Source organism: Amphiprion ocellaris, chromosome 16 (assembly GCF_022539595.1).
Source record: "Amphiprion ocellaris isolate individual 3 ecotype Okinawa chromosome 16, ASM2253959v1, whole genome shotgun sequence".
Classification (NCBI taxonomy): domain Eukaryota; kingdom Metazoa; phylum Chordata; class Actinopteri; family Pomacentridae; genus Amphiprion; species Amphiprion ocellaris.
The window spans coordinates 4,820,028-4,841,964 of NC_072781.1; the positions used below are offsets into that span (position 1 = coordinate 4,820,028).

Genomic DNA, 21,937 nt, shown 5'->3' on the forward strand with positions numbered 1-21,937 from the left:
ATGCATATCAACAAGTAAGTTAAATTAAATAAGAATATGTAATTTGCAATATGTGTTGGACAAATTGGTAGAGTTAAGAAATTTAGGTCAAATAAAGCTGGAATGATATGAATTAATGGTTGAGTGTAACATGTACAACAGTCCGTGGGTCCGTGAAGTATCCACGTAAAGCTCGACGTTTGGAAACGCAGCGCGAGGAGGGAGGAGGGTTTGGTGCACTGCTGAGGAGGCTCGAGGTCGGATCTACTGCATATTCTGGGACAAAACCGAGCCGTTCTGCTGTTATTTCCCAGCAGCTCCATCATGAACGGCGTCTTTAGTTAGAGCCTCCCTTCATGTGACCTCTGAGAAAATCTCCGAACACCGAGTTTACAGCAGAAAATGGATTTAGCTCGACTTCATCCCGTTTCCCTGTTTGCCGTGTGGATAACAGTTTCTACGGCCCTGGGTGAGTCTGTTAGCTAACTTTACCCTAAATGCACGTCTAAAAACCGCAAAATTTGTCAAATGACTCGTCGGTTGGACATTTTCTGTCACTGTTTGTGTGAGGACTGGATGAGGAGAGACCGCTGCTGAATTCCAGAGTTTGGAAAACACCCAAAATCCCGGCTAGCTAGCCGTTAGCATGCTAACAGGCTGGAGGTCTTGGTTCCGATCAACTCCAGCTTCTTTAATCAACAGCAGTCCAAACCTGCAGATACACAATTTATACGCAGTGGGAAGGTTCTAATCGAATAATTGTGATCACCTGGGTACAGTATTTACAATTATGGCCAGTATTGTAATAGTTTTGCTGCTGTTTTGTGTTTGGTTTGTGTTATATCCTTGTGTGTATTTGGAAATTTGACTGTAACATGACTTATGAATGGGTTTTATGTGTGAAGTCAAGAAATCTCTCATGCCATAGTCGTTTTAGACAAAATAGAGCTTTACTAATCCCAAAGGAAATATGTACAAATATAAAAATCAATGCATTTTGATGCATTAATGACATTTAAGCCTGTAATCACTTTTTTTTTGTAAATGGAAAACTGCATTATTTGAGGTGAACTGGTCCTTCTTAAAGCTAATCAACCACTAAAAAGAGCTGGATTGGGTTTAATCAGGTGCACAGAGTAGGCAAATAAGACAGAGACATAAAGATAATCAGTTTTGTGGTCTATTTGATGGGTTTAGTAACCCTTGTCTTGGATAGTTTGACTTGTATTGTGAGGCTGTAAACAGCTATAAAAACATGACTTTGACTGGTGATGACTTGTGCGTTTTTGTGAATATTTGATCAACATAATCAAATATTCTGTCAAATATGTTAATATCTAAAAGTTAGACTCACTTATGGCTACTTGGGCCATCAAAATTTACTTGAGACTGAAAACAGTGCCTCAGCTATTTGGGTTTTTCTTCATTTCCTCTTTTAACTTTTCAGTATTACCCAACTCCTTGGTTGTGCAACATATTTCTGCACAGCTGTCCAGTTTTATTTCTACAAAGATGAGCAGACATGCATTAATCAGAGTAAGCATTAAACCTGCAATGTAGGTATTAGGGCGGAGTGATGCAAAATGTCTCACATCAGTCCACAGATAATTACTGATTGTAATTACCCATTTTTAAGAAAGACCAGTTTATTAATTATGGCACACAGGTGATGGTTTACTACACCTGGACGTAAATAATATCTGTATGATTGAGGAACAGTTTGGAAATCTGTCATTTTGCTTCATTTCACATTTGTGATGGGGAAGGGAGAGTCAAATGTTTGGACAGACTAAAAGCCACAGATGCATTTCTCATAAATGGTGCAGCAGTGAGTAAGTCCAGACTGTAGCTTTTAATGGTTTAATCAAATTAATGTTCAGCTCACGTCAGCCCCTGATGACAGCGATGAGGGGAAAGATGTGTATTGATCCCGTGAGAGAAGTTGCACACTTACATTGAACAATAAAATAGATCTTCAGTGAACAGACACTAAGAGCTGTAAATATCAGTATTCATTCTTACAGGCTACAGACATAAACTAGGGAACAACTGATACGGATTTTTTGAGGCCGATGCCGATATTTGGCAGAAGAAAATCAGATAACAGAATCATTTTAAAAATATATAATGAATAAAGTAACTTATTTTTTAGTCCCTTAACACTTCCGACAACAAAGATATGAATTACAGGCAAAACATTTTACTGTTTTACAATACTTTGCCCTTTAGTATTTGTTCAGCTTTACAACAGAGAGGACTTTCCAAGTACAAAAACATGCAACAAAGCATTAAACCTCTGGGAAATTATATTACCTTAAAAAAGAGTCAATCTGTAAGTAAGTTATGGAATACATCTGGTCTTCGTGTTGCTGCAAATTAGAGGTAGGTTATTGTACAAGCAGAAAAAACTTCTTAAAAAAAGTTGTAAGCAACAAAAACACTACGGTAACATTCATTTCACAAGCCTCCTTTATTTTTCTCCTCTACAGCTTTCAAGAACAAAATCATGCGCAAAACTGCAATAAATTTCTGCAAAATATAATAATATACAATAATATAATACAATGTATAACCTTCTTAAAACTTAATATGCATCAGTAAATAATATGTTTTCCAAACAAATATGTCTGTAATGTGGGGTATTTTATTTTAAATTTGCATTGTGCATTTTTCTTTCTATGGCGCATGCATGAATACGGCTAGCAGTTCTACTGATGAATTTATCTTTAGATTTAGGACATAGGTGTATGCTGTATATAAGCAACATAATGAGTGAAGCTACAAAACTCCGGCCGATGATGATTATTTTGAAAAGTGCTATAATCGTCCCAGCCACAAACAGTCGGTACATACATGTCAGCAGTGTGGTGTCAGATGTCTCGAGTAATACAACACTAGCGATGCTGGACACTGCAGCCATAGCAATAAGAAAATAGATTAATACAATGTTTGATAGTTTCATTTTGATGCATCAGATTCAAACCGCCACAAAAGCACACGACAAAAACACAAAATTTGCTTCCATGAATGAATCCCAACCGTGTGCCTCTCTCCTAATCTCTATATACCACATAATGATTTATTTTATGCTTTTCATTGTTGTGGTACCATTAAAATTTTCATCTGTGCCCACTAATAAATGGTAGCTAAATTCAAAGTAAACTTATTTTTTGCTGCTTATCTTTAACAGAAATAGATCAGGCAGAATTATCAATGAATGGAAACATTTGATCATGATGGACTTTCCTGCCTTAGGGTTAGAATGAGCATTAAGTTACTACTGTGAAGTGTTGTCTTACAGAAAAATAACTAACAATTATTTAATAATTAAATCTTTAGGAGATAGGCTTTGTGAAGCAACAGTATCCACTTAGGTATGTGGATTTTCTGCTTGTCTTTGTCTTAGTATGCAAAGAAAGGAAGTATTGGTTGCTGATTGCCAAGAGAGATTTAAGGATTTAGTTAAATTCTAACATGGCTACCGAGGGTAAACTGTGATTTATTTAACTGTGGAGCTGTCAACTCCTACTATTGTTAAGATTGCCGTCTTCAGACCTCGTACTGCAGCAGCGACAAACCTCCCAAACACACTTAATCTGTCACCACCAAACATATCAGATAGAAACTTACTGGGGTAACTTGTGATGAGGAGGCCACTGCCGTCTTCTTCTCTTTGACCAGAGTATTGTTTCCTGTTTCATATGCCGTCTTCCCACACATGAAGTGAAATTTTTGAAGGGAATTGAAATCCTTTCAGAGACAGGATACTGGTGGGGGGAAGAGCTTTTTCAGCACTTTCTTTTGTCCTCACGTCCTAAACTGATCCTAATAACTAGCATTAGTGCGGATCCAGACATATTTTAAAGATTCAGTATTGGCTCAAAGAAAGCTAATCAATGCAATCCTTTCTTGGCTGTACACCACTTCTTATCTTGCAGGGGTTCTTTGCTTTACCACAACTTTCCTCTACAGTGCTCGGTGTCACATGAATACCAGTAGGTTGAAGTGACTCATAGTTCTGACACCTGAACCAACGAATATATCTATAAACATGTACATTGTTGTCTACAGATGGAGTCTGTGCATAGCCAGATATCTTTAGTCCTGGACGAACCTTCACTCTGAAACAACACTGTACATTTACAAGTGTGTGTTTTTAGTTACTGATTCATATCATGTCTCCAGGTTGAGATTTCAACAAATAATGTTCCATCTAGACTTCCAGCAGTTGCTTCAAGGTGTATCTAAGAAATATGGTATGTCTAATTAAGTAGGCTACAATTACTAGTGGTCCCTCGCCATATCGTGGTTCACTTTTCGCAGATTTTTCGCTATGTTGCAGGATTTTGCGGTATGTAGGTATTTTTATATGTTTATTATTGTGGCGAGCTGCGTTGAAGAACAACGCTGGAGAAAGAATATCTGCCTTTTATGCACTCTGCAACTGGCAGATGCTTTTATTTTGACGCACACAGAGTAAAAACCAATAGAAAATGTGACAGGAAGTCATCAAACACCCCTCACACTCACAGTCCTGACAACATAACTTAACCAAACTAACTAGGCTGACTAAACCACAAAAACACAATCAAACACAAACACTAATGACACTGTAATACTAACATAAACCACAATAATGACATTTAAACCTCCAACACCCTGAACTCCCATGGTGCATTGCAGCACAACAGTTCAGTCATAGCGACCGGCTCTGCAATCGCTACATTATCATGGTCTGGAATGTAACCCTCATGATACACGAGGGACCACTGTATTTAAAAAAAACATTAAGTGAAATGTAGGTATCTAGTTGAACTTGGACTGCAGCTGGTGCTAAATTAAGCTTCATGTCGTACATCTGTGTCTGATGTATTTATCTGGATTGAAGATGTTTTGTCTGATGCTGTGTATTCCTGTGTAGATGAATGGATGCAGAAAGTATTAAACTTTCACGTCTTTTACATTTTTTAGATTTTATCTTAAATTAATAAAATTGCTGTTTTTTTCCCATCGATTTCTACACTGACAGTGAAAACATGTTTTTAGTTGTTATATCTCAAAGGATTGTTTTGAAACTCTTTGGTGTGGTACTCAGAATTGTGGTCAAGTACTTGTGGGAAACAAATGAATTGGATACTGCTGAGAAAGACATACTGTGCACTTTTTGGATCTTATCTATACAGGAGTAATGATAAGGTCCCACAATTCACACTGCATGGCTGAACAACCATGACGTTTGTTGAAATCCATGAAGAATAATAAAACTGTGACAAAGACTATAGATGACGACATGGATATAAAACGATTTCTGAAACTTTTAGTGTTTAAAGGAGCATAAAAAAGTTGTGAAGAATAATTTGGAACCACTAGAGCACTCCTTGGGTTAGACATCTCCTGAAACTGAATAACCGAGCATGAATGACCTTGGTCTGGGTAGGAACCACCTCTGTTGTGTACAGTGATGATATCATCGAGCTGTGGAGTCAAAACTGATAATTGCAGCGAAATTTGTGGACAACCCTGCTCCAGAGTGCATTGAACTGCAAATTTGGCTGTCAGTATGGACTTTTAAAGCACTCTAAAGTGTGCACGGTGCAGAGGGGCCGATTACTTTCTGAATCCACTGTATAGTGGACAATTGGAAACCACTTACAGTTTGCAAAGCTCACATTGTGTTGTGTTGAGATGTTATTCTGTGTATTGCGGTGGCGTCGACGCTGCATCCTGTCAGTTTGAGAGGGGTCTTGTGGGCGCATGTGTGGACCTCGGGTATACGATGACTTGCTTTGTGGGTTTGACTTTGCCATTGTGGCTTTCACAAGGCACCGATGTGTTTATGTGAAGAGTACTGGTAGTAGTTAGAACAAGAATAGGTCAGGGCAGCCTCCTGTTTTTCTGCAGAGCCTCGTGACAAAACATGGATCCTCGCGAGATATTGAGTGTTTCATCTATGTAGTAATCCCCTAATACTCCGTACGCAATTATCATGAGTCACTGATTACAGTAATAAACTTGTGTCACCATTACTGGGACTTTCCTACAAAATGTACAACATCACTTTAAGTTTACTTTCATTTATATCTTGGAGTAGATTTTCCCCGTCAGAGTTTCATGTGTTATCTACTAGATTACCACAGGTCCTTTTGTGAGACATCAGTGTGAGAGCGAGAACAAAGGCTTATTGACGACTTGACGGTTTACGAGAAATTAAAGCTGGTTATTGAACCTCAGTAGTTTTTGACAAAGATTCAAATGAGTCCAAAACCAGAAGTAAAAGTGATTAGAGTAGAAACTATATGTCAGTTGAGATAAAACTAAAAGGCTTTTAGTTTTCAGCTAAAATTTCCAGCTTTTCAATTCAAATGTGCCTGGATTTTGGACATAAAATGATAATGTCCTAGTAATAATTGTGGATTTTGGACGCAAAACAAGAAATCTGAATGTATCAGCTTTAGAAATCTTTGGATTTGTTGCATTTCTCTCCATTATATAACTTTTTAAAGTCTCCACTTTGGTATGCGAAGTGCTTTCAGATGACTTATGGACTGTTGTGAATTGGCGGCATATTAAAAAAACTTGAATTTTTTTTATAATTCTGTGATTAAAGAACTCCTAAATTTAAAGTCTTATTTTGTTTGTGCTAAGTCCTCAGGTTATAATGGTTTGAACTTCATTAAATGAAGTAAAGGGTCTGTAAAAGACATGTACTTCCTTAAAATAATGAAGCTTTTTTCACAGCAGACAGTTTCACTTTTAATAGCAGGTAAATGTCTCACTAAGCTGTGCAGTGAGAATATAATATTAATGAAATAATGTAAACGTCATCAGTGATGCATCTAAACTCTTTTGTACTAAAAGACTTTAACAAGACTTCCACAGTGGACAGGAACTGCATTTACAGGAATCCCATGTGTCTTTTAGAGACTTGATTTCACATTTCACTGCCCCAATTTGTTTCGCTGTGAATTTTATATATTCGCTCAGCTTGCGTCTATATCTTGTGTTCCTTTTCGCTGCTTCTGTTCAACATTTTGACGTCAGAAGTTGTGTTTGAACTGAGTTTTCATTTTGACTGCGAGCGTCACGTGCGCTCTACTGTTACTGTAAGGAACATGCAGTTGCAAATTCAGTCACAGATTTAGAAATAACAGCATAAAAGTTGCAAAATAAGCAGTAAACATGCCAAATGTGTCCAGAAACAGAACTGACAAGTTATAGTTTTAGTGCAATCATTATTTTATTTTATTTTTCATATTCTGCTCTCGGGCTGCACAGTGGCGTAGTGGTTAGCACTTTCGCCTTGCAGCAAGAAGGTCCCTGGTTCGCGTCCCGGCTTTCCCGGGATCTTTCTGCATGGAGTTTGCATGTTCTCCCTGTGCATGCGTGGGTTCTCTCCGGGTACTCCGGCTTCCTCCCACAGTCCAAAAATATGCTGAGGTTAATTGATTATTCTAAATTGCCCGTAGGTGTGAATGTGAGAGTGATTGTTTGTCTTTGTATGTGGCCCTGCGACAGACTGGTGACCTGTCTAGGGTGTCCCCTGCCTTCGCCCGAGTCAGCTGGGATAGGCTCCAGCATCCCCATGACCCTAGTGAGGATTAAGCGGTGTATAGATAATGGATGGATATTCTGCTCTCAGTATCTGTGCAAAATGTGCATTTTATGCTCGTCTCCAGGAAGTAGTTTTGAAAGTGTTTTGCAGGAGGATGCAAATGTTTTCAGTAATTTTTTTTATGTGAGATCAAAAGGAACCTACTTTTAAAGCCTGATAGCATCTGCTTTCTCTTCCTGCCTGTGAAAGATGCTTTTGCTTTGTATGCACAAATCAGCCGTGTCTGCTACTGTTGCTTCTGTTGGTCTAGTCCATTTATCGATACAAGCGCATCATTTGTGGGGGGGTTTTCTCAGCTGGAATGTCTGAAAGCTGTGTTACAACCTTTTTTTGCATTGACTGCTTCAGATTAGTTCCCCAGTATTAATTTTAAACAGGTGAGGGGTTGAAATGAGGTTTGAAAACTGTAAATACAGATTGCTGCTATGTGACTTGTACGTTCTTTCACAGTTGTGATATGATGGATAAATCATTTGAATAGTTGACACTTTGCATTGTAGAGTGATATTTATAGTAGTTAATATTATTATTATTATAATATCTTATTTAGTTTCAGTTTGTGTTAGACACCTAGCAAACTGCTCAAAGACAAAATGAAAATGAAGACACAGTGTGGTTAAATGTGTGTTTGTGTAGCTGAGTTGTGGTCGCAGCCCTCAGACCAACATTACTGTTGCGGTTATCACTTCTTTTAGCGTCTGTTGCCATCTGTGATTTCACTCCTCGCCTCTCAGTTTGTTTTCGAGCCTCTGTGTTCGTGGGCGTGTAGGTTCTCACGCTGGTGCACGTAAATGGTAGTTCACAAAGGAAATGAAACCGAAATGTACAATTTTTTCTTAAGCTGTATGATAACAGAGGTGACTCATAAATGTTAGGGTGTATTTAGCAGCTCAACTGAAAAGATTTACTGAAACTTGTCGGTTCTTTTTCCAGTTTCACACCATGCAAATCCCAAACACTGCCTGTGTTTTTATCCTAGCCCTGTAAAACCCGCGGTTGCAAAAATACGTCAGTGTTATACAGGTTGCATCAATTATATGTAAATAAGTTTGTTTCTACTACTATTTCTATGTAATTTAACAAGAAATGTGCATATGTGATGTATCTCATGCCTGAACACCGGATCTGAAAAATTTGAGACAAAAAACCCTAAAAAATAAAAACAAGAACAACTTTTAAAGCTGAATATACATTAAAAATAGGTTGTTTCTACGAATATTACTCCATAATATTTTTTTTTAAAAAAAGGGCAAATGTGTCGTATCTCCAGCCCAAAAACATTAAAAATGAAGTCCTTAAAGGAAAATAAAAACAAAAAAGTTTATTATACATAAAATATTGTCTCTACTAATATTTCTATGTAATTTTAAAAGAAATGACGCATCTCGGGCCCAAAAACACTGAAAAATGAAGTCCTTAATACGTTATATTTAGATGTTTGTTTTTACATTTCGTCGAAATACTCGTCAAACCCCATCTAACCCTCTGAACCCAAAAATTCATCAGTGGGTTGAAAGGCATATTGTCTTCAATTATCAAAGTCAGAAAGTGAAAAAACAAGTTTCATCTTTTGAACATCCTTGAACTCATCACATGCCACGTGTTGTTCCTATTGGAGGCCATTTGAGCTCTTTGACTTGGACAAAAAATATAAATTCATGAGAGAAGGTTTTAATCTTGGAATTGATTAATAACTATTGAAACTATTGAAGTCATATGTCTTGCACCATTTTCCTGCACAGTCTACTGTTCAGTGTGGCCTTCACAGTCCACAGGTTTATGACAGCGCAGATATTGTTGAGAATGTTTCGCTTCACGCATTAATATTTGACTGAGACAAAAACCTGAAAATATATATAAATTCTCTGCCTCTGATCTTCGCTGCACCTCAGCTTTGTAGCAGCTTTTTTAAACTTTATTTTAGGCGTCCTCTAACACTTAAAACTGGTTCGAAGTCAGTTTATAACCTTACAGATGATGCAGTTTATTAAGCAGCAATATTAAAGCCTGTATCCATAATGTAGACCAGTTTTAACAGCAGTAACCATGTTCAAAAACATAAACCTTGTAGTAATAAAACATTCTCTATTGCACAAAAGGGACAAATCAATTGACAAAAATAGGTCTCAACGTGTCCAATGTTCCTGTTCTCGTGCAGAAAGATGGAATTTAAAGTTTTTAAATTACAGTAATTTATCAAGTGCTGATTATTTTTCTCTACTCCATGACATCTTTGGATCTTTTTACACCACTTATCAGAGGCAGAACATGAAAGAATCATCAGATTTTCAACTTTCCAGTGGTCTGCTTTCATCTGGGAAATTTACCAAATCCAAGCCTAATCGTGGTGTTTCATCAAAATCACTTTCTTCAATGATACATGTAGAATAAGCTGACAAAACAAACCATTTGGACCAGATTCTGTGTTTGTCTGTGGAAACTTGAACCCAGTAGTGATTGGGTGTGACCAGTAGCCATGTGACAAAAACTCAAGGACGTTTCAGCTGAAGTGTTGGCTGTATTTACTAGGAGCGGATAGAAGAAAAGTATAGAAACAAACTAAATGTGCTTCGTATCGTGTAAAACTAAATGTGATTAGTATAGATTATACTATAATATGTAGAGGCATCATGTTTTCCAGGAAACACTTGGAAAAAATGTATTTTTTGTAAAAATAAATTATTTTTGCAAAAGAAATTTGCCATTTCTTTGTTTTCTTTTTAATTTTTTTTAGGATTTTTGGTGTTACAACAAATACGTATTTGAGTTCCCTCTCCCTGTAGTCATGGTTGTGCTGTTTCCATAGACATGCAAGACTTTTCCACCTCCATTATTACTGTCAGAGAAATGAACCGTGCTTACGTGCATGTGCATGTCCACTGAAAAGCGTTTTTGCCTCTATGAAAAATGTGCAAACACGAAGGGCATTGCCGATGTTGCTGCATTAAACCACAGAAAGAATGATAAAACAAATTCAAGCTTTATTCGTTCATTTAGCTTTGCTGTGACACGAAGGTGAAAGGAGAAGAAACTCGTTTAAGGATTTATATTTGATCAAAAAAAGAAAACTAAAACCAGGCGTGTTCTTCACTGACATGTGTCTGTGTTTGTGGTGTGTCGACACAACAACTGCACTTCTGTGAAGACAGCCTGCTTCCTGTAAAGGTAAAATGTCAGGCTTGTATAAACATGTACTGGAGAACCAATACGTGTCCACAGTGCTGATTGGATCCGCTTTTAAACTAATTTAGTCTTCTTGTGTCCTTCAAATTCAGTTCAGCTGGAAGTCACAACAATGAAGAGAAGATCAGTTGCAAAGAGGGCTAAAGGGGAAAACACTTGAAGTTTTTTCACTCTACTTAGGATATGAGGAAGTTTGAACACTGGAAAGAATGTTATGTCAGGAAGTGCCTTTTCCCTCCTTAGTTTCTCATTGCATAAAGGGTGTGGGGTTAATACAATTTTCCTGCACTGCAGATCTATCATTGTTTCCTCATTACAATGTTTACAAAATACATGCATTTATGTGCTTCGTTTACAAAAGAAATCCTGATATTGTGCTTTTGGGCTCGTGGTTTAGTTGCGTTTGTGTGTCTATGTGGGGTAAACACACACTCACTGAAAGTTTTTGTGTTAGTTCTCACACACTGCCCTCTAGTGGGGCATTTGTGGTATTAAAATCACCCCTATTCTCTGAATTATATTATTGACCAGAATATTCCTGAAAGCTTTACTGTAAACAGGGAAAAGTCGTGTCATGGTCAAACTATTGCTCTCTTAAAAAACATCTCGTCAGTGTTCTGAGAGCAGCACTCTGAGTCAGTTTCTAAGGGAAAGATAGGTCCACCTGCCACAGAACATTTGATGCTGTTAATGTTGTTATTTTAATTTGGTGTTTGGTTGTCAAATTCCTCAAAATGTTTGACATCTGTGTCTCTGTTTCCACAGTGGAGCCACCGGTGAACGTGACCCTTCACTGCCACAATCTCACCAACATCCTGAAGTGGGATTACAACCAACTCACCCCAGGGGTTACATTCAGAGTGGATATCAAACCATATGTCGGGTTTGTGTTTCACTTTGTACACGTTACCCATCAGACGTCTGTGTCTGCCTGTTTCAGAACAATTTTTTCGAGATGTCTGCTTTTATCTGTAAAAAAAATTTATGTTTTGTGATATGTATGATACACTGAGTGCTACCACTTATCGGCCATGATCAAGCTCACTGTTTAAACTTGTGTAAATAATCGGGGTTATATGAAAGGGAAATGAACGGCTGAAGTAGGATGTGGACAAACCAGCGAAGTGCTCTGCTCTTCTACAAACCTAAAGAGGGAAGCACATCCTTGATTAAGGCTTGAGTTGTTCAAATGTGGATAGTAGCTATGAATTGTTTTCAATGAATGAAGAAATGTTCAGCAAAATATTTACTACAGCCTCAAAACATTTTGATTATATATTATGCCCATCTCCGACAGGGGTTCATTATTTATGCTTGTTTAAAACCACTGATGAGACGTGATTCAGCCATAACATTTAAACCTCATTGGGTAAACACTCAAAGGCTCATTGATATGCATGGGTAGCGAGCACACCAATCCCCCCAGAATCCCACAAAACTGGACCATGGAGCAGTGGAAGAAGGTGTCAGATTTCATGAAAAGATTTAGCATTTCGCAGCACACAGCATGCCAAAAACACCAGGATCTTCCTCTGCATCCGAGTCCATTATGCAATATGCAAGCCAGCATGTCTCTGGCTATTCTGATCCACGATGGTCTGTCAGATATATCTCGTGCGAGTATTGAAATGTTTGGGCCATCAAGAGGAAGACAGTTTAAGGTGCCTCATAACGATGAAGTAGTGTGTCCCGATTGTGTACATGCTGCATGAAAAAGTACATATGCTACGAGTGTAACATGTGGATGGTGCCCATCTGACATGCCTAAACATTGTTATGGACTTTCAACCCTTTATGGCAGTGCTACTCTCTGGCACTGGCCTCTTTCAGCTGGTTAATAGTGTGGTTTTAATGTGAACTATGATTATTTAATACTTAAAGTCACATGTCCCATAATGCAACCAATGGTATTTTTTGATTCCACTGTTCCTGCCTGGTTGAACACCAACATATTTCAAACTACATGTCCCAGTTTATAACTGAAGGTTTTTATTTGAAGTTTACAGTCTTCAGGTCCAAACTATGATAAAATATTTTGACACCATTGGGGTTGATTACTCAATTTTGTTGCTTGGCAAAGCTTTAAAGATTTACTTTGGACTTATTTGTCTTTCCAGAGTTGCTGAACAACTTTTGGTTGAGCCACCAGATCTACAAGTTGAACTACCACCTCTCACAGATCCATCAATAGAATTCTACGTCACTGTAACGGCTCTAATGGGTGAGGAGAAGTCTGAACCCGACCCTTCAGAAGATGGAATAACTTTCAGTTATTTCAAAGACTCCTCCGCGAATCAGAAATGTGAGTACTAGTGTTAGTATTTACTGTTTACTACAAGAACAGCTCATTTGATGAGTTAAACACAGAAAATAGCAAAGGGAATCTGCAAAATCTAGAATAATCCTCTGGGCACCATGAATGTTGGTGGTCATTATGCATGGTGCATGGCACTGAGAAATAATGACTTTTAACATAATTTTGTAATATGGCTTGCATGTAACATTTATTCATGTGTCTGGTTCTGTTCCAAGTCACATATGAAAGTGAAGGTTAGCTGTGTTTTATTCTACACGTCGTCTCAGTGTGTCTCCGTCTCCAATTTAACAAATGCCAATAATGAAGCCATGTTCATGTTGGTGTCCAGGTTTTGTGGACCTCCCGTCAGTGAACGTCACCACCCAGCCACATGACCAGGTCCAGTTCAGCTTCGAGCATCCCTGGCTGCTCTACAAGAAAAAGCTACGTGATGGTGGGCAATCCAAATTTAAAAAGAGGAGACGCCATGACGCACAGAGCAGCGAACAACTACCTCTTTTTATTTATGAAGTTATGGTCATCAACCAGGTGAGGCTGCTCATTTTCTGTTACAACATCGATGCTGTAGATCCTCATGGTGTAATGATCACGTGATTAAACAGCAATAAAGTTTATATCAGGAAGTACTGCTTCTGGTGTGGGTTTATTAGTGATTAATAATACTAATAAAAGACTTTGCTGTGTGTGCAGGGGAAGCCGCCACATAGCTACGATTGTGAGGAGAGAGTGTGTACGAGCACGCTGCCCGTTGATGCTGCAAAGAAAAAACACTGTCTGAAGATCAACGGAGAGATGAATCTAATGTCCGTCCAATCCAACCAGGAGTACTGCGCCCAGGCAGGAGAGGCGCCATCTTATAGTAGACATGGTAGTTTATTTAGCTGTTTTATTTATTCACATATATGTAACCACACTCAGTCACACTGTCACCGGCTGCTTCAAAACCCCTCGGCTCTGCTTTGTGAAATGTTTTGTAATTAATAACGCAGACTATGTACCTGGTAGATGTAAGAAACCCTCTGGTCAGTGGGCTCAGGCGTCTCATGCACAGCACACTAAAAGGGGAGCAGCATCTATGTATCTATGTTCTATGTGTAATAGATAAAGTAACAATCTCCACTTATTTTAGCATCAACTGGAAAGCAAAAACACACAAAAAAGTTTTTTTATTTAATTGTAAATACATTCAGGTGTCAAGGGATTAATTTGATGGCATCTGATTGTGTCCCTAAATGAACAGACAGGTCACTCTTCTGTAAAAATCTCCATAGCAGTCACACCTAGTAACTGGTAATCCAGTAATTACTCGGTCACTTTCAACTTGGCACGAGTCTAAAGTGCTTTCTTTTCCATTAAGAGATAAGCACACATGAGTTGCATACTTTTGAGTGTGAAGAGATTTGGAGAATGTGGGATTTCCACACTTCAGCACCAATTTGATCCCAAAACATGACAGAGAGCAAAAGACAGTTTGCTGCCAAAATCACAACACACCTTTCTCATTGACTTTACCCTGCAGTTGCACATTCAATACAACCTGACATGCCCATAATAATAGAGCTAAAGACTCATAAACAGGTCAAATTAATGTAATGCAATAATAATGGTTGTAATGAAAGTTTTCAGAAGAACATTATCAAGAGCTAAAATTCATTTTGTTGCCTGCAGCTGTTTAGGAGTCTCTGAGATGACATCATGTAGTCAGTCTGCGACAGTTTATCACTGTAGCACATAATAAGATTGAAAAACAGATTCATCCTAATCATTGGTCTTTTGCCATTAATGTGTTTACTTTTTCATCTGTTTCTTCTAGATTACATTTACGTTATCGTCAGCGTGCTGGTTCTGATTCCACTTGCTGCTGTTGGCTTCATGGTTTACCGCAAAAAAACCCGTCCTCCATCTTCTATACCCACCCCCCTGGTACGTATGCTCATCCTGGTCACATTTAACTCTCTGACCACCAAACAGTTTCTGCTCCTGTCACATTTTCTACTCATTGTGGAGTCATTTTTACTGCAATATAAAGTCCTGCACCACTATGGAAAAGCACAACCATGGCTTTAAAAGTTTTAATACCATACGCTGAAAAAAAAAAAATTTGTTTGATTAAAAAAGTAAACCTGAAATCAGCACAGCCAGTATTTTTGCCATCAGATGCTACCAATACTGGGAAAACAATAGTAGCTTCACATACTGTAGATGTTTTATTACTAACTTCAGCAGGAGTGTCATTAGAGGAACAGAAAATGTTTTATTGCAGTGATTCTTTAAGCAGAAGTGCTACAAAATGAAGGTTTAGTTTTGGCAGTGATATTTGAATTAGTTGTAATGCTTCAATATGTTGAATGAAAACCAAGTTTATGCAATAAGAATAATTTAGACGACATGTTTCAGCTGTGAGATCCACCGTTGTTTTCCTTGAATTAATACTTCAATCGGCTGAAAACTCCCTGAATTTTTCATACGCCACCGCTGGTCACAGCTCAGTCACTAATGGCTTCATATCTGCGTTGAATAATGCAGAATTTTTTTGGTTTTTTACTTAATCTTGTCAGTGCCAACATTTTTTGTTTTGTAAAGTTTTTAAAATCTCTTTTAAAAGAGAAATGTAGAATAAAATGATTTTCATTAATTGTGATGATTTTAAACTTAGATTTGTCACATCGCAGATGAGTTGTTTGAAAATCTTTCTGTTTTTACAGTTTTGTTGCTCTGATAAGTGGTGTAATTTTGGTGTAATTCCTTTTAAACCTGCCACTAGGTTTGGGGGTTCAGAGGGTTAAATTCTATGATAGAGATTCTTTAGGTTGAATTTGTTAGAAGGACCTATCCTCTCTGAAGACCTCTACACACTGTGGGATTTTAACAATCTTACAAGGTCACAGCTTGCCACACTGTATGACGTGAATCTCATAATCTTTGGGCACAACGTGTAGTTTGCTCTGTGCAGGTTACACGATGAAAACTCAGCTGAATCTCAGCCTACGATGTACGTGAGTCGACGTGAATGCACAAGAATAAAACGTTATAAGCGTGCGCCGTCCATCCATGAAAAAATAAACAGCTGAAGCATAAACGGAGCTCCTACAATCACAGGGGTTACATTATTTAATAACATAAACTAAGTGGCCTTGCAGCTAGAAGATCCCCGGTTCACGCCTCGGTCTTCCTGGGATCTTTCTGCATGGAGTTTGCATGTTCTCCCTGTGCATGTGTGGGTTTTCTCCAGGTTCTCCAGCTTCCTCCCACAGTCCAGAAACATGCTGAGGTTAATTGGTGATTCTAAATTGTCCATAGGTGTGAGTGTGGGTGTGAGTGTTTGTCTCTATATGTAGCCCTGCTACAGACTGGTGACCTGTCTAGGGTGTCCCCTGTCTTCACCCCAAGTCAGCTGGGATAGACTCCAGCCCCCCCATGACCCTAATGAGGAGCAGTGTAGATAATGGATGGATAAACTAAGTGCTGTGGCCACTATTTACAGCAGTGTGTGTGTGTGTTAGCTGGCCGCTAATGTTAGGTTACTAACCTGGAAACTGTAATTCCACTGCTATATCCTTCCATGCTTGGTCCTTTTTTGTCCAGTTGTGGTACCAGCTGGAGGACACGTCAAAAAGGCTTCTGCTGCTACAACCCTACAAGACTGTCTTCTTTGTTTAAATCCCACAGACTTGTTTTGATGCGTTTTGTCGCCACAAATCATCTATTTGGGTTTAGCGCCAGTGTTGCCCTGATCAGTATGTCATTTCATCCTGTGTTTCTATTGGTTAGTTAGTTGTCGTAGGTCGCAGCAGCAGTCACACTGTGAGATGATCACCCCAAATTTCTGACAGAATTTTATCGGAGCTGGTCTTCGGTCGCAACACCATGTCAACGGCCGTCCTTGAACCTGTCGCACAGTGCGATGTAGGACCACCGATTTAGAGCCAAAGATATCGCCACGATTCTGTCACGATTGTTATCTGTCGTCTGGGACGGCTGAAAACCGTGCGGTGTGTAGAGGCCTTGAAAAGAAGAAGTTTTCATATTTACACACTAACTTAAACACTCCTCACTGTGTCTCAGTCGTTCAACAGGTCGTTGCCAAATCAGACCATGAGACCATTTCATGAATATCCTGACAGCATTCAGGAGGTGCTGCCTGCTTCACCCACACCGCTGCTGACACCCACAGCAGAGCAGGATGGGAGAGGATTCACCGCTGTTGCTCCGTACGATGACATGCGATTTCCCATCGGGATGACGCCTGAGGACAACGAAGGTGTGTCCGATGTCACAGAACAAGGGGAACCGAACGTTGAAGGTTCCGAGTACATGGGAGGCGGGCACCTGGAAGAACCCGATGCAGGTCGATCCGCCTATGAGAGCCGTAGTCCAGTGACGGTTGAGTTGTCACCAGGAGAGACAGCCGAGGGCTACCGAGCCTGAAGGAGGAGCTGCTTCCCTCTAACAATCAGCACATTTAGTGTTTGACATGAGGTCAAACGAGGCAGACCATAGAGGAGTCGTGGCTGCAAAATTCGCTTTCTGTTATTTCCTTATCAGTGCCGAGATAAAGGCCAACCGCGTTCTTGTGTTACATTCTGCTCTGTGTTAGCATGCTAACGAAAGGCAACAAGAAGCTTTTGTGAAATTAAGTCTAATAAAATTGCACCTTTTTGGTAAACTAACAGCTGTACGGTGAACAAGGTCACCTGATTACTAAAACCACATCAGTAGAGATATGAAAGAACTACTGGAAAAACACGACATTCCTTCACTGGTTGTGTTGACTTTAACATCTCAGACTGTCTCATCAATCGGAGTTACTTTCAAGCCCTTTGGTTTGTCGCAAACTTTTGTGTTTGTATGAAATGCAGACCACTTTTGTTTAACTATTTATTTTTGCATAAGTGAGGTCATTTCAGTTTCTAAATCCCCGGGTAGTGCGCTAGTCCGGGTATTATTTTATACCCTCCAGGAGGAACAAAGACAGAAGTGTTGAACTAGGTCTACTCAGCATTATGTGCCATTATAATGAAAGCCAGAATCAAAGGTTGCCAAGTAGCCAGCGCTTGTCTTCAATGTTTTAATACTTAAAGGATCTGTGGCTCCGCTTGTGACGGTTCTTATCCCTATCAGTTTGAGCCGGTTTGTCTCGATGAGGCGTTAGCAGTGAAATGATCCTCGACAGAAGAGAACACAGTGAAGCTGAGGGAGTTCACTGGATGAGACGAGGCGTGACTTCCTGTAGGAGGTGGTGTTTTGCTGATTTATCTTGTGAAGTCAGATTTAAGACTGAAAAACAATTCAATATCATGTACAATAATTTGTTTAGAATTATAGACCAATAGCAACATTTACAAATGGTTTAATCTTTCTGTAACTCAGTGACATCTGCTTCTGTTGCACACAAGCATTACTATGTTGCTCTGAACCGGGTAGTCGTTTTACTGTAACACTGTGGAATAGTGTCCTTTGATTGTCCTTGTAATCACTTGCACTATCTTTTTCTGTCTAATTGGGATGCTTTAGTTTCTAGTTAGGCTGGCAGCACCTTAAAGTCGCAGTGAACCAGAAGTTAGCGCACCTTTAGCTTCAGTAATGTGACTTTTTTATGTGTGAAATGCAATGTGTGTATAGTTTTAGAAGGATTCATTAAAGTTCTTCTGATTTCATTTGATTAGATTTTCCCTCCTTATCAGGTTTGAGTTTAGGATAAAGAGCCAAATGAGAAAGTAATGAATCCTTTGGAAGTCAAACTTCAAATGTGCACTTAATTTATTTTTAATCAGGGTTTTTGGCACCAGAGGCTCTCTTTTGTAATTTGTTGGAGTTGGTTAGTGCCTTGTCTCTGTGCCATTTGTAGTGCTCATCTGGTGTTTTGGTTTTAATTAAATGTATTTAGTTTGATGCGTTTTGTGATGGAGCCCAGAACACTTGCAGTGCAGAATCGAATCATTCAGTTCATCTGAAGCAACAACATGGACATTATTTTGAAATGATGCCAGTTAGGTTACAGAAAAGTGCTCCCCCCCCTTTGTTCCACCAATTTCAAATGGAAAATGACTGGTTGAATTAAGAGTGATTGTGTGTGTGTCTATGTATAAAATTTAAACTTTATCATACACACACACATATATCCTCCTGAGAACTGAGGGAAAAAGTATCTTTCAATCTACTTTTTTGTGGATTTCCTGCCTTTTTGGAGCTAAAACAACTCAATATAAAAATATGTTTATTTTTGATTTTACAGCATGTCCACTGTAGAGGACAACAGAACAAAAAAAAAAAAAAAAAAACAGCGACACTTCGAAATCAAAATAGGCTGACAAGAAAACAAGAATGTCAATCCATTTTCTAATGAAACTTTAACCCTCCTGTTACGTTGCAAATGGGTGAAATTGACCCGTTTTAAAGTTTAAAAAAACAAACAAAAAAAAACTTTCTCAATCAGAAATTGTTAAAATAACTTTTCAGTATGAAACTTGTTCTGCTCAGGTTGATAAGTGTAAACAATATATAAAATAAAAATTGTTCTTTTCACATATTTGCAAACCCACCCTGAACAGAAGAGTTGTCTTGTGTTAATTTATCACCTCCATGAAAAGAAAAAAATTCAAAATGTGACATAAAATGTACAAAAAATCTGTCACGTTAAACTACTGTATTTTACATGTAGGTCTTTCCAATGTACATTAAAAAGCTTCAGTATATATAAAATTATAATATAAAAAGCTTTTTTCTACCAAAAAATGTTGAAAATATGGACAGAAGTTTCACTGAGAAAATATCTTTTTCCCACATTTTCAAACTTTAAAATGGGTCAGTTTGACCCGCAGGACGACACGAGGGTTAATAGGGTAGTCAAATGAGTCAAAAGATAACAAAATGTCCACTCCAGAGGACATAAATGAATGGGCCAGGTCTCAGGAGGATTTATATATATGTGTGTGTATAATAAATATAAATATATATATATATAGTGTATAATATGTGTATGTATAATGTTTAAATATGTGATTTGATGCAGCTACCTGATTTATCCCCAAGCACTTCTTTTCTTAATTTTTTCACTATATATGGTGGTGTTCTGTACATCTATATAATTCATATAATATTCACTCTTCCGCCAGCAAATTACATTCTGTTTTCAAAAACAACAAAAAATAAAAAAAACATCTGTGAATTTTCTGCCTTTTCCTGTTGGTATCTGGTTCTAATCATCGCTGCTGCAAACCTTACTGTATGTTGTGTTCATCAGGTTACTGTAGGTGAACGGGAAGTTGACATTTCAGTGCAGTTAATCTGCTTCAGTGATATTTTAAATGTTGCATCAGCTGCTGTCAGGTGAAACATAAGGGAAGAAACTCGCATGCCGACATGTTCTGTGACATTTAAGTAATCTGTGCTGTTCCTCAGTGTGAAAAGGGGGGCCTCTGTTTTACCTCTTCGTTATGTTTCCTTCCTGTTTTTCTGTGTGTGGGAGTAGGGATACCTTTTATTGTTTCCAGTAACAGTTGATAACAGACTTTATTTTAACCTGTGGATCCTCTATTGATTCTTGGCATCTAGTTTGCAGCAGGGTTTCTGGTCACATGGACTCCTTTGAAACCACCCGTCATGTTTAGAATGCATTCATTTTAAGCTGCTGTAATTGATTGTTGGAAGACAGTTTTTGTACATTTTCGTGTTTTTGTACCCAGTTGATGATTTGGTTCGATCAAGTTTCCATTGGAGCCACCACTTGTGATTGGTAGATGAAGGCACCAACTGTTAGATCGTCACTTTTAGCTAAATATTTTAACTGTTTATCCATTTTTTCAGCCTTTTATGTAACTTTTTGCAATTTTTACTTACAATCTCAACCAATTTATCCTCTATTTTAGGAATGACTGTTATTTCAACACTTAATCCACTGCTATTTTGAGAATTTATTCATAACCAATGATTTTGACCATTTGTCAACTGCTTGTAGCTAAATATTTCAGCTGGTTATCCTTTTTTATTTTTAGCCAGTTGATGATTTCTGAATGCTTGGTGGCTAGAAGATCCCTGGTTTGTGTCCTGGCCTTCCCGGGATCTTTCTGCATGGAGCTTGCATGTTCTCCAGGTTTTCTCCAGGTTCTCCGGCTTCCTCCCACAGTCCTAAAACATGTTGAGGTTAATTGGTGATTGTAAACGGTCCGTAGGTGTGAATGCGAGTGTGATCATCTCTAAGTGTAGCCCTGTGATAGACTGGTGACCTGTCCAGGTGTCCCCTGTCTTCACCCTAAGGCCCGTTTTTCTCCAAGCTGGTTTCAGTGCTAGTTCAGAGCCTGACTTAGCACCAGTTCTTTGTGTTTCCACCACCGAAGCACCGGCTCCAGGTTCCAAAAACTGGTGCTTATCAGGCACCAACTCTTTGCAGGGCCAGAGCTAAGAATCATTGACATCAGGGGCTGGGGGCGGGGTTACGGTGACCAATGATCAACGGCGGAAACACAGAACTGCCGTTTTTAAACAGCCAAGCAAGTAGTAGTAGTAGTAGTGTTTAGTGTTGGTGTTTTCAAACCGGTCTGCTGCTGGGGGTGCTGTCCATGGGTCCCTTCGGCCCGACTGGTTGGGGGGCTCCCCACCTCAGTGTAGGGGTCCCTCCGTCTGTCGGGGTCGGGGGGGGGGGGGGGGGGGCGGGGGGCGGTCATGGCCTGCGGCTCTGCCCAGTGGCTCTGCCCAGTTTGGACGACCCCAATGGAGACGTTTTCCATGATCCTCAGTGCCATGCCATGTCTCCCTACAGTCAGTGGTGTGTGTGTGTGTGTGTGTGTGTGTGTGTGTGTGTGTGTGTGTGTGTGTGTGTGTGTGTGTGTGTGTGTGTGTGTGTGTGT

The 21,937-nt window shown here is 39.0% G+C and overlaps 1 protein-coding gene across 1 annotated transcript; it reads left to right on the forward strand.

The window, feature by feature from the left end:
* The first annotated feature begins 192 nt into the window (after positions 1-192).
* On the forward strand, positions 193-20,259 carry ifngr1l (interferon gamma receptor 1-like). The gene is made up of 7 exons (XM_023293189.3): positions 193-448; positions 11,540-11,657; positions 12,892-13,076; positions 13,420-13,619; positions 13,782-13,959; positions 14,905-15,014; positions 17,157-20,259. Exons 1-7 carry the CDS (start codon positions 382-384, stop codon positions 17,517-17,519), a joined length of 1,221 nt encoding a protein of 406 aa, XP_023148957.1. The 5' UTR covers positions 193-381; the 3' UTR covers positions 17,520-20,259.
* Positions 20,260-21,937: the final 1,678 nt, after the last annotated feature.

Excerpts from the sequence above, each read along its gene's own strand:
- ifngr1l (XM_023293189.3), top strand. The coding sequence starts at position 382 with ATGGATTTAGCTCGACTTCATCCCGTTTCCCTGTTTGCCGTGTGGATA. Across the intron at positions 13,077-13,419 it reads CTCCTCCGCGAATCAGAAAT|GTTTTGTGGACCTCCCGTCA; the intron begins GTGAGTACTAGT and ends GTTGGTGTCCAG. Across the intron at positions 13,960-14,904 it reads GCCATCTTATAGTAGACATG|ATTACATTTACGTTATCGTC; the intron begins GTAGTTTATTTA and ends TGTTTCTTCTAG.